Source organism: Lactuca sativa, chromosome 4, assembly GCF_002870075.4.
Source record: "Lactuca sativa cultivar Salinas chromosome 4, Lsat_Salinas_v11, whole genome shotgun sequence".
Taxonomy (NCBI): Eukaryota; Viridiplantae; Streptophyta; class Magnoliopsida; order Asterales; family Asteraceae; genus Lactuca; species Lactuca sativa.
This window is the reverse complement of record NC_056626.2, coordinates 229,868,161-229,884,627: the sequence shown is the minus strand read 5'-3', so window position 1 is coordinate 229,884,627 and position 16,467 is coordinate 229,868,161. Positions and strand designations below refer to the sequence as shown.

The following is a 16,467-nucleotide window of genomic DNA, read 5'->3' as shown; positions in this document are numbered from 1 at the left end:
TTCGAAGAAGAGGTACCTGAAACCAAAACTAAAAACTGTAAGCCGAAAGTTTAGTGAGTTCCCCCATAATACCCCATAACATACAATCAGATAATTATCAGTTAGGAGATACGGGCCTCACCCACACTCTAGGAGATACGGGCCTCGCCCACACTCCGCTATCTAGGAGATACGGGCCTCGCCCACACTCCGCTATCTAGACCATAACATACAAGTATCACACAGACAACGAGTATAAACAATTCTACCAAGTTAGCATATAGCATTATCAAACTCAACTAAGAGATACGGGCTTTGCCCACACTCCGATACTATCATATCATTGATACGGTCTGACCCTAGTGCCTTAGAACCGTTCCTACTGGAAGGAAACTCACCTCGAAAGGTAGCTACTGGTCTGCGTGGGAACTGACTGTCTTCTGCTGTTGCTGTCCCGGAAATCCTCCGGCTACAATTCCCACAAAACACTTAGTCAAATACTGCTAACCGACCTTAGGGTAAAATGACCATTTACCCCCATAACCATACCAAGAGTCAAGGTCAAAGTCAACTGTAAGTTGACCCGACTCGCCGAGTCCCTACCCCTTTGTCTGACCATAAACCCGTCTCTACTCGTCGAGTTGAGCGTTGACTCGACGAGTTTTCCTTCTAAACCAAAGTCCAATAGTCCTTCATCCTACTCGCCGAGTTGTATGAACAACTCGGCGAGTACCAGGCAACTACCAGGCAACTTCATAGGACTCGCCGAGTTGTTCCTCCAACTCGCCGAGTCTAAGACCATATTCATAGAACTCGTCGAGTTCCACCTTGGGACTCGCCGAGTCCTTTGACCCAATTTCCATATAAGCCGAAACAGAGACATGCAACGCTTCAAAACCACAGATCCATGATCCTAGGGCATGCTTAACACATAAAGTTGCAACCTTTACGTGCATGCATGGCCCTATAAGCTCAAAAGTGCAATTTCAAGTCCTTTAAGGGGTCATGCACTCAATGGGGTCCTTAATCACTTCAACCACAACAACTTTGTGCTTCTAACACTCCATAAGGTCTAGATTTGGAGTATAACCCAACCATAAGGTTTCTTTTCAAGGATTCGGGGTTTTAGGGCTTAAAAGCAACAATTTAGGGACAAACAAGATGTAATAAATCAATAACCAAGATGGAAACTTTATTACCAGAATGGATGACTACAAATGAACTTGCTCTGGATCTAAGTCCCCTTCCTTGACCTCTTCAATCCCTCTCTTCTTCCACTTGCTCCAAAGTGCCCCAAAAGTCCCTTCACAAGACAACAATCACTCAAGCTTGCCAATGGAGGCTAGGATTTCAATAAGGAATGCTCTGAGGATGATAGAGGCTGATATGGGGCTATAAGAGCGTTTAAATAGGGTGCAAACCCTAAGGATTTGGGTCTCCTCATGATTGGCCTATTCGCCGAATCCAGGCGTGGACTCGCCGAGTAGATCACTTAAAGCCCGCACCCATATCGACATCTACTCGGCGAGTTAGGGCTACAACTCGCCGAGTAGCTCTTCCAAAAAGAACTTTTAATCAAAATAAATACATACCAGGAACTAGGCATTACAATTCTCCCCCACTTATCTTAGACTTCGTCCTCAAAGTCTGCTGACTCCAGAAACAACTCTGGGTAGTGCTCCCTCATCTCCTCCTCCGCCTCCCATGTCCACTCTGAACCCCTCCGGTGCTGCCACTGCACCTTCACCAACTGAACCACCTTGTTCCTCAAGATCTTCGTCTTCGATCTAAGATCGCAACTGGTCTCTCGATATAATTCAGGTTGCTATTAACCTGAATATCCTCCAAGGGTACAACTGCCGACTCGTCCACCAAACACTTTCTCAACTGAGAAACATGAAAAGTGTTGTGGATCTAGCTAAGCTCTGCTGGAAGATCCAACCTATAGGCGGCCCGACCCACCCGGGCCACAACCCTAAAAGGATTAATGAAACTGGGGCCCAACTTGCCCCTCTTACGGAACCTAATGGCACCCTTCCAGGGTGATACCTTCAGGAGGACCATGTCACCCACCTGAAAGTCCAAGTTTGAATGCCTTCTGTTGGCGTAACTCTTCTGCCGACTCTGCGCAGTCTGCAGTCTGCTATGAACCTGCTGGATCAACTCCGTCGTCTTAAGCACCACTTCGGTGCTCCCGATGACGCGCTGACCGACCTCGCCCCAACAAATTGGGGTCCTGCACTTTCTCCCATAGAGCATCTCGAAAGGAGGGCGGTCAATACTCGCATGGTAGCTTTTGTTGTACGAAAACTCAGCCAAGGGAAGATAGGTATCCCAACTACCACCGAAGTCTAGCACGCACGCTCGCAACATATCCTCCAGAGTCTGGATGGTCCGCTCGCTCTGACCGTTAGTCTGCGGATGAAAGTCGGTGCTAAAATGCAGACGAGTGCCCAACTCATCATGAAACTTCTTCCAAAACCTGGAAGTGAATCGCACATCTCTGTCTAATATTACGGACACTGGCACCCCGTGCCACGTCACTATCTCCCTGATATAGATATCGGCCAACTTTTAAGCCGAGATACTCTCCTAGATCGGAATAAAATGGACGCTCTTGGTCAATCGATCAACGATGACCCAAAACGAATCTCCTCCTCGTGCGGTCCTGGGAAGCTTTGTGATAAAATCCATCGTAATATCTTCTCATTTCCACAACGGGATGTCCAACGGCTGCATCTTGCCGTGCGGTCTCTGATGTTCAGCCTTGACCTTCCTGCAGGTCAAGCACCGCTCTACGTACCAAGCCACATCCCGCTTCATGCAGGGCCACCAATAGTCTAGACGAAGATCCTTATACATCTTCGTTGCCCCTGGATGAATAGAAAATCGGGATTTGTGTGCCTCTTCCATCAAGATCTGACGCACACCTCCGTGATACAGCACCCACACTCTACTGTGTAGTGTCAATAATCCTCGGCTATCATAATCGAAGGAGGTGACTTGACCCACTATTCGCTCACTTTTCCGATGCTCCTCCTTCATAGCCTCCTGCTGAGCTTCCCGAATCTGCTCCAACAGTGGAGTCACTACCGTCATTCTCATACATACATCCCTGATCGGTGCCGCCTTACGGCTAAGCGCATCGGCCACCACATTGGCCTTCCCCGGGTGATAAAGGATCTCACAATCATAATTCTTCACCACGTCCAACCACCGACACTGCCTCATGTTCAGATTCGGCTGATCCATGAGGTACCTCAAACTCTTGTGGTCCGTGTAAATGGTACATTGAACCCTGTATAGGTAATGCCGCCAAATCTTGAGGGCGAAGACCACCGCCCCCAGCTCTAAATCATGTGTCGGGTAGTTCGCCTCGTGAGGCTTCAGCTGCCTCGAGGCGTAAGCAATGACATGTCCCTTCTGCATCAGTACCGCGCCCAACCCCGAAATGGATGCGTCACAGTATACCACAAAATATTCTACGCCCTCGGGCAGGGCTGAGATTGGCGCCTCGCACAATCTCTGTCTGAGAGTCTCGAACGCTGCCTACTGCTCAGGCCCCCACCGAAAGACCACGACTTTCTTAGTCAACCCTGTCAGGGGTACGTCTATCTTGGAGAAATCCTGGATGAATCTCCGATAGTAGCCCGCTAATCCTAGGAAACTCCGAATCTCAGATGAAGACTTCGGAACCTCCCATCTCATCACGGCATCGATCTTGGCCGGGTCGACTAGTATGCCATTCTGGTTGACAATGTGCCCAAGGAATTGCACCCCGCGCAACCAGAACTCGCACTTGGAGAACTTAGCGTACAAGCTCTCCCTCCTTAGGGTCTCCAGAACCTCCCTCAGGTGCTCCTCATGCTCCTCTTGTGTCTTGGAATAAACCAAGATGTCATCAATGAAAACTATCACAGACCGGTCCAGCATCGGTCGGCACACGCGGTTCATGAGATCCATGAACGTGACAGGAGCATTAGTGAGCCCGAACGGCATCACCACGAACTCATAATGGCCATAACGTGTCCGAAACGCGGTTTTCTGCACATCCTCCTCTCTGACCCTCATCTGATGATAACTTGAACGCAAATCGATCTTTGAGAACCAAGATGCTCCCTGCAACTGATCAAAAAGGTCGTCAATCCTCAGGAGTGGGTAATGGTTCTTCACCGTTACCTTGTTCAGCTCCCGGTAATCTATACCCATCCGATGCGACCCGTCCTTTTTTTTAACAAACAGGATCGGGGCTCCCCAGGGTGAACTGCTTGGTCGAATAAATCTCTTGTCTAGCAGCTCCTGCAGCTGCGTAGACAACTCCTGCATCTCGGGAGGAGCCAACCGATAGAGTGTCTTGGCTATCGGAGCCGCACCAGGAACTAGGTCGATCCTGAACTCCACCTGACACTCCGGAGGTATTCCAGGAAGCTCCTTCGGGAACACATCAGTGTAGTCTCGCACCATTGGAACCTCGCTCACCGACATCTTACCTGTCTCCCGGGTATCCATAACGTACGCGACATATCCCGCGCAACCCTGCTGAAGATAGCGCCTAGCTCTCGCTGCTGAACATATGGCGGATCCATGCTGTGGCCTCTCGTCGTGGATCACCAACTCTCCCCCACTTGGGGTCCTGATTCGCACTAGCTGCTGTGCGCAATCTATCACCACACCATTAGGGCTCAACCAATCCATGCCTATAATCACTTTGTTCCCCCGCAACGGAATGGGAATCAAGTCCACCAAATAGCGCTCCTCAAATAACCTTAGGACACAATCCCTGAATATTGCAGACGCTCGCACCGATCGATCATCGGCAATCTCTCCCTCTAAAGGGCAATCCAACATGCCCGAAGACTCAGTAAACCTTTTGCTAAGCGCAAGGGAAACAAACGATTGGGTGGCACCCGAATCAAACACCACCTGAACAGGAACACCGTTCATATGGAACGATCCTAATGCATATACACAGAGCACATATCAATATCATAACATCATAAAAAAAGATATAGGGAAGGAACCATACCAGTCACCACATCGGGTGCGGCGCGCGCCTCCTCTGCCTTGTCTTGTCGGCCATCTATAATCCGCAGGGTAGTTGGAGCCGACGCCTTAACCGGCGATGATGCTGTCAACTGGAGGCAATTGGCCTTCTTGTGGCCCCTCTGGTTGCAATGGAAACACAGTAACTCCGATGCCTGAATCACAGGTGTAGGGGCGGTACAATCTTTGATAAAGTGTCCCGCCTTGCCGCACTTGTAGCAGCCCGACGATCCCAATCTACATGTTCCCTCGTGTGACCTGCCGCATTTCCCGCAACGGCTTGGTCCCCTTTGGCCTTTCGGCCTACCATCTGATTCCTTAGGCTTCTTCCCCAAAGCCCCTCCTGTCTGTCCCTCCTCTGCCTTCCTCTTTCGGATGTGCTCCAGATCTATCTCCCTCTCCCTTGCCCTGGCAATCATAGAGTCCAGGGTGGGGCAAGCTGAAAAACTGACCTGCTCCCGAATATCAGCTCGGAGCATGTCATGGTAGCGGGTCCTCCTCATGTCTTCATCACCCGCGTACTGGGGCACCAACAATGCCCTCTCTCGGAACTTGGCGGTGATCTCCGCCACAGTCTCCGTCGTCTGCCTCATGTCCAAAAACTCCCTGGCCAGCTGCTGAAGTTCGACAGTCGGCGCAAACTCTGCCCTGAACCTGGTCACAAAGTCTGACCAGGTCATAGCCACGACAACCGAGGCTCCCAACGAGTCACCAACGAACTCCCACTAGTCCCTAGCCCGATCTCTCAAACATCCTGCTGCAAATCTCACCTTCGGCCCCTCAGGGCAAAAGCTAGTCAACTGTGTAGAATCAATGTCTACAATCCATCGTCTGGCAGCTATGGGGTCCTTCGCCCCGTGAAAATCCGGCGCACCACTGCCCCTGAAGTCCTTGAAGGACAGTGTGCGAGATCCCGACTGGCCAGATGCCATATCGCTCCTGAATGCCCAGAGGCGATCCTCCATTAACTCGATTATCCCTTCCTTGATCGACCCGAAGATAATGGGGGTCGATTCAAGGATACCCCTGGTGATCTCCGACACGATGAGCTCGCATAGACCCTCATTTACTGGCTCGGAACCTGATCCCGAACCTGACCCCTCTCCTGAACCGCCATCTATCGGTCTCGATCGTAGTACCACCATTCTGTAATACATAAATAACATTCATTAGTGATACTGATACTCCTTGAGGGATCACATCTATTACAAGTTCCCTGGTCTTATCTTGGCATTCCTTAGTTTGGGTACGGATCCTCTGCTTTCAGTAGTACGGCCCATACTACCTTCCACATCTATCCGCACCTTCTTCAAGGACTACCTCGACTCCACCAAATCCCTTTTACTACTGCCGATCACTGCTATACCCATCCTAGACTTTGCCTAGGGAATTCTCCAACCCCACCCTTCCCGGTCCTCAGCTGCTGAAGGCCTCCTCGTAATGCCAATTAGCCATTACCTAGATACCATCACATGTGATGAGGCTCAAATAATCCTTTGAGTAACAGACTCGTCCCTACAACGGTTAGACTCAAACGAGAGCTGCACAATAGGGCGAAATCCAACACTCTAAGATTATTCAACCCTGATCACATGTGACGTGACATATTCACCTAATGGCTAACTCCCATCACTTAGCGTCCCACAAAGCACAAAGCAAGCAGCATTTGAACAAAGGGAACAATCTCAAGCAACTCTGCTCTCATAGAGAAAAACTGAACTAGCATACAGTGCTAAACTCATAATAATCAGGCATAGCCCTAACAGGCTATCTTACTGCTGTCCACTCGATCCTAGCATGAAATTTTCATACACTGAAGCACATAAAGCAGGCATATAAGGTATCACTCCTAGATCCTCGGTCCTATTCTAGCATGCTATTATACTGAAACTGATAAACATAACATAAGTTTGTATGGGTACTTTGGGGAATACTTACTTGAGCTCGGTCGGTCGCGCACATCACACACTTTGTTTCTTTTTAAAACTCTTTACTTAACCTTTTAGAAAACATTTTCTTTTTCAAAATCTTTTAATCCTTCGGTTTGAGTTCAGACGCCCCCGAAGGTGTGTCCGAATCTCTCAAACCAGCGCTCTGATACCAACTTGTAACATCCCCAAAAATACGGGCCAAAAATTTCATTTTTAAAACATATACTTAGCAAAGCATTAGAAATAAAATGTTCACCGATCATATCATTTCATAAAAGAGGTCTCGGGTCTAGAAAATATTTTATAAAACATAATAATAATATCAGAGTACAAATCCCCAGGAAGATCTCATAGTGCGGAATACGAGGCATGTGTGTGATGTGCTGTTACCGCGCCAGCTCCTTCCCCTTCGAAGAAGAGGTACCTGAAACCAAAACTGAAAACTGTAAGCACAAAGCTTAGTGAGTTCCCCCATAATACCCCATACCATACAATCATATAATTATCAGTTAGGAGATACGGGCCTCGCCCACACTCAATGAGATACGGGCCTCGCCCACACTCCGCTATCTAGGAGATACGGGCCTCGCCCACACTCCGCTATCTAGACCATAACATACAAGTATCACACAGACAACGAGTATAAACAATTCTACCAAGCTAGCATATAGCATTATCAAACTCAACTAAGAGATACGGGCTCTGCCCACACTCCGATACTATCATATCATTTATACGGTCCGACCCTAGTGCCTTAGAACCGTTCCTACTGGAAGGAAACTCACCTCGAAAGGTAGCTACTGGTCTGCGTGGGAACTGACTATCTTCTGCTGTTGCTGTCCCGGAAATCCTCCGGCTACAATTCCCACAAAACACTTAGTCAAATACTGCTAACCGACCTTAGGGTAAAATGACCATTTACCCCCATAACCATACCAAAAGTCAAGTCAAAGTCAACTGTCAGTTGACCTGACTCGCCGAATTGGCTTGCCAACTCGCCGAGTCCCTACCCTTTTGTCTGACCATAAACCCGTCTCTATTCGTCGAGTTGAGCGTTGACTCGACGAGTTTTCCTTCTAAACCAAATTCCAATAGTCCTTCATCCTACTCGCCGAGTTGTATGAACAACTCGTCGAGTACCAGGCAATCTTCATAGGACTCGCTGAGTTGTTCTTCCAACTCGCCGAGTCTAAGGCCATCTTCATAGAACTCGCCGAGTTCCACCTTGGGACTCGCCGAGTCCTTTGACCCAATTTCCATATAAGCCGAAACAGAGACATGCAATGCTTCAAAACCACAGATTCATGATCCTAGGGCATGCTTAACACATAAAGTTGCAACCTTTACGTGCATACATGGCCCTATAAGCTCAAAAGTGCAATTCCAAGTCCTTTAAGGGGTCATGCACTCAATGGGGTCCTTAATCACTTCAACCACATCAACTTTATGCTTCTAACACGTCCATAAGGTCTAAATTTGGAGTATAACCCAACCATAAGGTTTCTCTTCAAGGATTTGGGGTTTTAGGGCTTAAAAGCAACAATTTAAGGACAAACAAGATCTAATAAATCAATAACCAAGATGGAAACTTTATTATCAGAATGGATGACTACAAAAGAACTTGCTCTGGATCTAAGTCCCCTTCCTTGACCTCTTCAATCTCTCTCTTCTATAGGAATTAGACTCTGATATGATTTTGTTATGACATGTTCTGATACGTTGGTTGATATATATATATATATATATATATATATATATATATATATATATATATATATATATATATATAAAACTTGGTGCAGACATGAACGAAAAAAAGTGTTAGTATTGATTTTTAGAAAACAGTTGCTGATGATTATGACAATATGGAAACAAAATTTGTTAGTGATACTGTAGACCTCATTAGAAGTAACTTTCTATAGTAGATCATTAAAGACAAAGTTTTTGGTTTCATTGTGTATGATTGGGTCGGTACTGTTTATTAGTATTTTTATGGAATTTGGTGACGTCGCTCGGGATAGGGCTACGTAAAGTTGTTCATGTATGAAAACGGGCTGTGATAAATAGATGTCAATTCTGCGCAGTGATGGTCCCTGACTTTTGTTAATGGTCATGGCATAGCATACTTTGAATGGGAACTGTTTTCGTGAAAAGGTGAATGGCATATCTGATGACTTATGTATGAATTTTATGCATCGTATATATACGTGCTTTCCGATGCAGGTGCTAGTTATTATGGTAGCTTCAATAACGTTTGGTAACAACTGGGACACAATTAGGTGGGTACCGTTACATAAACCTTCTCTCTGATTGATGTTTCTTAACAACATTATAGGACAATTTACTTTAAGTTTAAGCTAGTGTGGTGGTATTCCCACAAAGTTTAGTTGGTTTAGGTATTCGACCGGGTACAGGTCCTCCAAATCAGATGTGTGCTTCCCATTTGGCTGCATCATCTTCGTACTATTGTATGTCCTGGCGGTTGTGCTGATCATTTGTAAAATGTGAGTATTTATGTCATCGGCTAGTTCATTTGTAGGAGAAACAATTGATCTTACGGAAAGGTGTATGTCAGTCGGATCATTAAGCATATCATCTCCGTAAACAAAATCTATAAGGGTTTGTAGAGAGTCGGGGCCAGGTGATATTAAGAGTGAATATGGAGTTCGTATCCAACTTGAGTCACGTGGTTCATCTTTGTCAGGTACACCTATGCGTCCGTCTCCAATATTTAGTAACCAGGTTGCAAAAGCTAATGTAGACAATAGACTGCAGTCGGTTATTTCAAAGGAATACAGTCTCATGTTCTTACGTAAAATGCGAATATTGAAATATGGTCGCAGGTACGAACTTTGCAAAGTGAGCGCAATTATTTATGCCCGTGTACTCTTTGGCAGCACGGGAAGAGTTTGGCGGAAGTCACTACCAAGTAGTACGAATAGGCCTCCGAATGGCTGCTCATCACAGTTCAGGACATCTTGAAGAGAACGGTCTAGAAATTCAAAGCACCTTCTATCACTCATTGGCGCTTCGTATCAAATGATGAGCGATGCACGCTGCATAAGATCACCGAGTAATGTTCTATTTTTTTTATATCGCATGATTTTTTGTTGGTTAATTCTGTACGTATCTTGAACCTCGAATGTGATGTTGTTCTAGAAGGAAACAATAGCGACGCGATTCCATAGGCAGCAATAGCCAAAACTATTTTTCCCATCGATCTAAAATAAGAGAGAATCATGGTCCATAAAAATGTCTTCCTGGTACCACCGTGTCCATAAACAAACATAAGTAGTTGTTTTTTGTTTTCTATGGATATAACAACTTGTAGACTAACATTTGGTCATTGTTTAGTTGTCGTAGTGGTTCAGCATGTTGCTTTCGTAGAGACTCCTTGTCGTAGCTCATTTCCTCGAGCAACATCCGATTTTGAAAAATAGCAACAATGTCGCCTAACGGCATCGGAAGATCAAAATCTGTCATTGCTTTAGATGGTACGGAGGAACGGAGGGTGTGTTCTAAATCATGAAGCAGTTGTTGCTGGATTATGTCGTTGGTGGCAGCAACGTCTTTATCTGGCATTTTTCGTTTGAGTGTATGTATGTAATCGTCTTTCATTTTCTCACATGCGGTTTCCCACAACAAACCCGGGTTGCTGACTTCACAGAAAAGCAGCAAGTGGCAGAAAAAGGATCGTAACTGTAGTGAATTTACCCAAACTGACGCCTCGGTGAAAGCGGTAAGCCATTCAATATCATCACCAATCAATCCAAGTACATTGCAAGCGCCTCTAAAAGTTCGGTAAACTGTACCGGACACGGTGCGTAAGTCTTCAAAAGATGTACATCCCTTTTGATGACAAAGTAGCATCCACAAGTAAAACAATTCACCGGAGGAAGGATGTACGAATACAAGCCGGCCAACCATTTTTAATGACTTATCAACTCTTCGGCTCCACGATTTAGATGAGCTCTCCCATTTGTAAGATTTTGGATACTCTAGGTATGTGAGATCACGACCTTTTAGGTCTTTCATATTGCTGTGAAACCACCTGAGAAGGGTAGTTGTGCTACTGACGGGATTCGACAACACCTCGGGTATCGTACTGTCACCTTTGAAAATTACCTGTTGCATGTTTTCTTCATGTACAGATAGGGTCTGAATGGGTGGGTGGCGATGGTGTATATGGAAGTTTAAAATGCGCCATGCTGCCTCGTGTGGGAATATGTACCGACCGTCCAAAAAGTTTTCCACCTCATTTATAGGTTGAATTTCTTCATTTTCGGAGGTGGTACATCCAACTGTAGACGTCTCGGCATACGATTCGTCGGGTGCTTCTGCCTTTTGAATAGGGTATCTGAAACGGTCTGCTCTCTTGGAAATGTATTTGAACAAATACTTAATCATCATGTTCCAGTCACAGTACTCGACATTGATGTGTGCTATGAATCGTGATCAAAGCCCTTTGTTGTAGGGGACAACATATCCGTTGTCTATAAATTGTCCATATTGGGTTGTATGGTGTGCGGATAAGCCACATTTGTAGCGTACATATCCCTCCGTGTCGAATAATGCAGTGTCAAGAAAGGGTTTAGGGAAACGTTTACTACATTTACCATCTTGCATGCACATATCTTTTTTGTTTAGTGGGCCACACGGGCCGTGAATCATGCAGGTTGTTATGGTCTTGTACAAGTCGGGCTATGTGATTGGATCTGGCAGCTCGGCTGTACTGTACGTGTCAACATCGGTAGCGTTTTTAATCCGGTCCAAACTTTTAACCCACAATAGTGTGACAGTGGGGAAGACCTCTCTTCTGGAACTCAATGGTGTACAAATCTGTATTCAACAATGTAAGTATTATTGAGTAAGTTAGCAACCGTACATACAACATAAATGTAAATTTAGGGACTTAAAAGAGTTGAGTATCAATTGTTGAGAAGCAAATATGTTAACAAAGTGCCGGTGTTTAAAAAAAATTGTGTTCACAAAACGTATAGGACGGATATAAATAGGAATGTGATATATTAATAAAGAACACATAGATAGACAACCTAAAGCAATCAGAAAACATACGGACGAAATTGGGGCATTTTTGAAATTCCGACATACACCATTGAAAGCGTAGGTGAAAGTGACTTGCAAAAACATTTAATCGAATACAGTTATCACATGGGGTTAAATGCACCATACCTAGTAGTCTACTTTCTTCGTACTGAAAAACGTGAATATATAGTAAATATAATATACTTCCTTTAATTAGATAAGACAAAAATATTATGAATAAATAACAAATTCATAAATATCTTATATCAAATAGCAGTTTTTATGTATATATTGTGGTTATATAAGCATTAGAAGACCTATATATATGCTCCTGCTAGCAAGTATTACTACAAGGACATATTGGAATTATTCCATTTGTGAGTAACGCTGCTAATAACATTGTACAAAACAGAAAGTTGCCGACCCGAAAAAAATTAACTGTTCCAAGCAATTAATTATCAATACAGAGGCATATTGGGAAGCATATATAGTCCAAGGAGAGATGTTTTTTTTTTTTTATTTTTTTACAAAGGACTTAAAATTTTTTTTTTACCAATTTTCAGCAAAAGAACCACTGATTATAAATTCTGAAAGCATGGAGACTTGGTGTATAAATTTATCAAAACTTAGATGAAAACTGAATAAAAAACTATAATTTTCTAGAAATTACGAAACAATATGTGGTTATAACAATGGTGACAAAGTAAAAAAAATTCTACAAAAAAGGGATGGTGATTATAAATAGGATCCAACAGCCAACTCTGAAAACATGTAGAAAGTAAGCAAATAACTATCAATAGTAGTAGATGTTGTAGCGCAACTTGGATTGAAAGCATAAGAAAGTGAGTGGCATACAGGAAAAAAAAAAAACATAGTAGCTTATAGGAAACAAAAACTATAGGAATGCAGGACAGTATAGGACGCAAGCAGTATTATTCCGTTTCTGACTAAGGTTGCTAATAACATGGTACAAAACAGAAAGTTTCAGAACCAATAAAAAGATGTAACTGGTCCAACCAATTAGCTATCAATACAGGGGCATATTGGGAAGGATATATAATTTTTCTGAAACCACTAAATCATCTGTTATGTAAGTTTTCAAGGAGTCTGATAGCATAAGACTTTGGTTATTAGTGAATGCAATGGAAAACATGAATACTAAAAGGGAAAAAAATAGACTACAAATAAACATAAGATGATACTTAAAACCTAGGTGAAAGAGAAAGGAAACGAAGACATACATGCGTCAACCTCACCAAAAGTGATTATACCTCGGATGAGCAGGTGTGGAGAACTTCATGACCCTCTCAACATAGCAGAAATATGCACCGCAGAACTCACAAACGCAGTCACAGTCCCCGCAATCAAGGTGTTGGGGAAGAACAGAAAACCTTGGAAGACGGCGACACCTACGAGGGCCACCAACGCAAACTCCAACAGAGGAGGAAGCACCGTCATTAGGTTTTCGCTTCGGTCGAACAGACATAGGAAGAACGACCGACGACACAGCAGAAACGAACTAAAGAAAAAACGAAATCAAAGAAACAATGGTGGAAGAACAGAAGAAGATTACCTGTGATAGAAGGAAGGAACAAACTATGGAAACACAAGGCGACCAAGAATGAAAGAGAAAGAGAAAAGAAGAAGAACCGAACACGTGGAAAATAAAGAAAGAAGAATAGAACACGTGGAAAATAAAGGGCAGGAAAAAAATAAATACATATCGTATGAGACCCGAAAGACAAAAAAATATAAAAAAACAAGGAAAAATCTCATAAAAACCCCATGTATTATAACCTAATGTTTAAAAAAACCTCTATATAATTTATTTGTTTGAACTAACCATTATGCTTTCATAATTTGATTGTTTTCATGCTTTGTGACCGGCTAAGCCAAAGCTACCGGTAACTTTAGAGTCACTGTTCATCCACCATATAAATTGAAAGCAGAAGACTCAATGAGAAGTAAGGACACTGTTAAACATAAATTCACATGCTTTTGCTCAACTAATTCAGGGTCACCATCACGTTATGGTTTCATTTTGCAAGTTTTCAAGATATCAAGCTTCAAGCAACTAACCATGCTTGCCATCCATTTTCCTATAATGTAAAAAAATGAGTTATCTTTAGATTTGCAGTAAAAAAGAGGTAAGTTGCAATGTTAGAGAAATTTGAATCTACCAATTCAAGCGGGTCTCCAAGTATTTTTATTCTTGAATTTGCATCCTCACAATTAAACATAAATTCAAAAATGAGAACCAATACTTGAGGTAGGAAGAACTGCACATTGGTTCCTTTGTTTCTTTGCTTCTCAGGCTGATTATGTCTCTGTATAACTTGCAAAATCATAAGAGTGTTTCAGTTAACCACAACCTTATAAACCATTGCCATTAAACACCACCTTATCCCATCTTTAAAACAACCTAGCATCACCTTGTTTATCAAACCAGAAGAAGAAAAGAAAAGACAACGACCAGTGTCTTGTGTAATAATTTGTACACGGCCTGTGTGGCTTGATTTGGAACCAACAAACAGTTGCTGCTCGCTTCTATCCTCGTACCACCTCCGAACTAGAACTTGCTACCTTCGTCGGTTCCAGTCCAGCCGAACTCCCTCTCGGACTGCCTCACTTCTGAGACTTGCAACCAAGGAAAGAAAAGAACAAAAAAACAGTTGCCGTCAACTCTGTTCCACCCGAACCGGAGACCTGCTGTCCAACCATCCCTCGTTGCAGCCCTTTTCTTCCGAGCCAAATACCGAAGTCACTATTCATCGTCATCTTTGTTTGGACCTGCAACTAACCAGAAAAGGAAAAAAGGAAAAGAAAATCGAATCACCAAGAAGCCGAAAGACCTTTTCATTTTTCGTTCCAACCACCATCTCCATCGAAATCGTTGTCGTTGCCTTCGTTTTTACCTCCAAACCGAGACCCACGAACCACAACAGTTCCAGCCTTTACCTTCTAAATCCACACCTCGTGAAAGCCATTAAAACCGAGAACCACTCACATCTTCGTTTGTTCCAGCTTCTTCGAGCACATCTTAGCCAACCTTCACTTTGTCAAGAGTCATCTCAACCCGAGACCCTCCTGCTGCCATCGAAAAACAAAAAGTAAAGAAGAAGAAAGTCTTCCCAGGAATTGCAAACCTTCAACTATTACCACGAAACCAACAACTGGTCAACCGGATAAAATAAGTATTTCAAACAGTTTTAGAAAGTATGATGGTTAACTTGTAAAAAAAAATTATATAAGGGTTTTTTTAAGCATGGAGGTATAATGCATAGAGTTTTTATAAGGTTTTCCCAAAAAAACAAAGCAAAAGACAAATAAAAAATACAAGGACGAAAATAGACAAATAAGATGAAGTTCACTGCTGCTAAGTTTGGACAACTATTATATATATATATATATATATATATATATATATATATATATATATATATATATATATATATATATATATATATATATATATATAACTTTATTATATTTTTAATATTTCCATCCGAATCCTTATTCTACCTTTTAATATTCTTGTTTATTTGTTTTTTACTTATTTCCATAAGTAACCGCAGTTTATTATATTAGTAAAAAGAAAATAATAAAGTACAAATGATATTTGATTAAGAATACTCCATAAAACCATTTTACCACGTCCAATTGAAATGATTATACCCTAATCCTACTTCACCGTCAATTTATTCTTTTAAAACTAATCCACATGTTATATACAATTACACTGGTATATAACCCGAGGAAAGCACGGGCAAGAAATTGGGCAAGAAATTTAAAATAACTTTAATTAAATTATCACTTAATTATTTAGCAACGATAATAAAAAATTTGATAATACGTAGATATTAAATGACGATGGCGATTGTAGACATCTGTTATATAATAAGAAAAAAATAAATGTAAAATAAAAGAATATAAATACCGTTATCAAGGTTCTAAAATGCTCATTATGGCTCCGTCATGACGCCCCATGGCTCCATGGCTTGCACATGCCGCCAAGCTTTACCAAAATGCTGTCTTATCTCATATATGTATATAAAAATGAATAATAGTTGAAAATACATATAAAATTATTAATTATATAGAAAATTTACATCTTAAGTCATGCCTTACAAACGTTGTGGCTCGCCAATGCTTGGAAAAACTTAATGCTTGACATTGCCGTCAAGTCACGCCTTACGTTATTTAGAACCTTAACCGTTATTCAACATGTAAGAATCATGTGTAATAGAGAAATTTTGAAGGGTTGATGTGCTAGAAATTATTTTGGATTTTCTATTATTCAAATATAGCGTTAGTGGAATCTATAGTGTTATTTGAATCTGTAAAATAGTAATAAACAATTTAATGACATATTTTGTTATAAAGTTAAAGATTTTATATTTTATAAATTTTTAAAATTTTTTAAAATAATAATGAATAATAGATTTAAAAAAAATAAATACAACATATT

At 42.4% G+C, this 16,467-nt stretch overlaps 1 protein-coding gene across 5 annotated transcripts; it reads right to left on the bottom strand.

Annotated features, from left to right (window-relative positions):
* Nucleotides 1-9,206: 9,206 nt before the first annotated feature.
* LOC111913805 (uncharacterized) lies at nucleotides 9,207-15,261 on the bottom strand. Of its 5 annotated transcripts, none has more exons than XM_023909517.3 (4): nucleotides 14,432-15,261; nucleotides 14,180-14,334; nucleotides 13,241-14,098; nucleotides 9,207-11,792 (listed from the first exon to the last, which is right to left on the bottom strand). In XM_023909517.3, the coding sequence occupies exon 4, from the start codon at nucleotides 11,361-11,363 to the stop codon at nucleotides 10,263-10,265; it is 1,101 nt and encodes a 366-aa protein (XP_023765285.1). In that variant the 5' UTR covers nucleotides 11,364-11,792; nucleotides 13,241-14,098; nucleotides 14,180-14,334; nucleotides 14,432-15,261; the 3' UTR covers nucleotides 9,207-10,262. The 5 variants fall into 5 exon arrangements, with proteins under 5 accessions (XP_023765285.1, XP_023765287.1, XP_023765283.1 ...); XM_023909519.3 differs by having other exon boundaries at nucleotides 14,180-14,326; XM_023909515.3 differs by having other exon boundaries at nucleotides 14,180-15,261.
* Nucleotides 15,262-16,467: the final 1,206 nt, after the last annotated feature.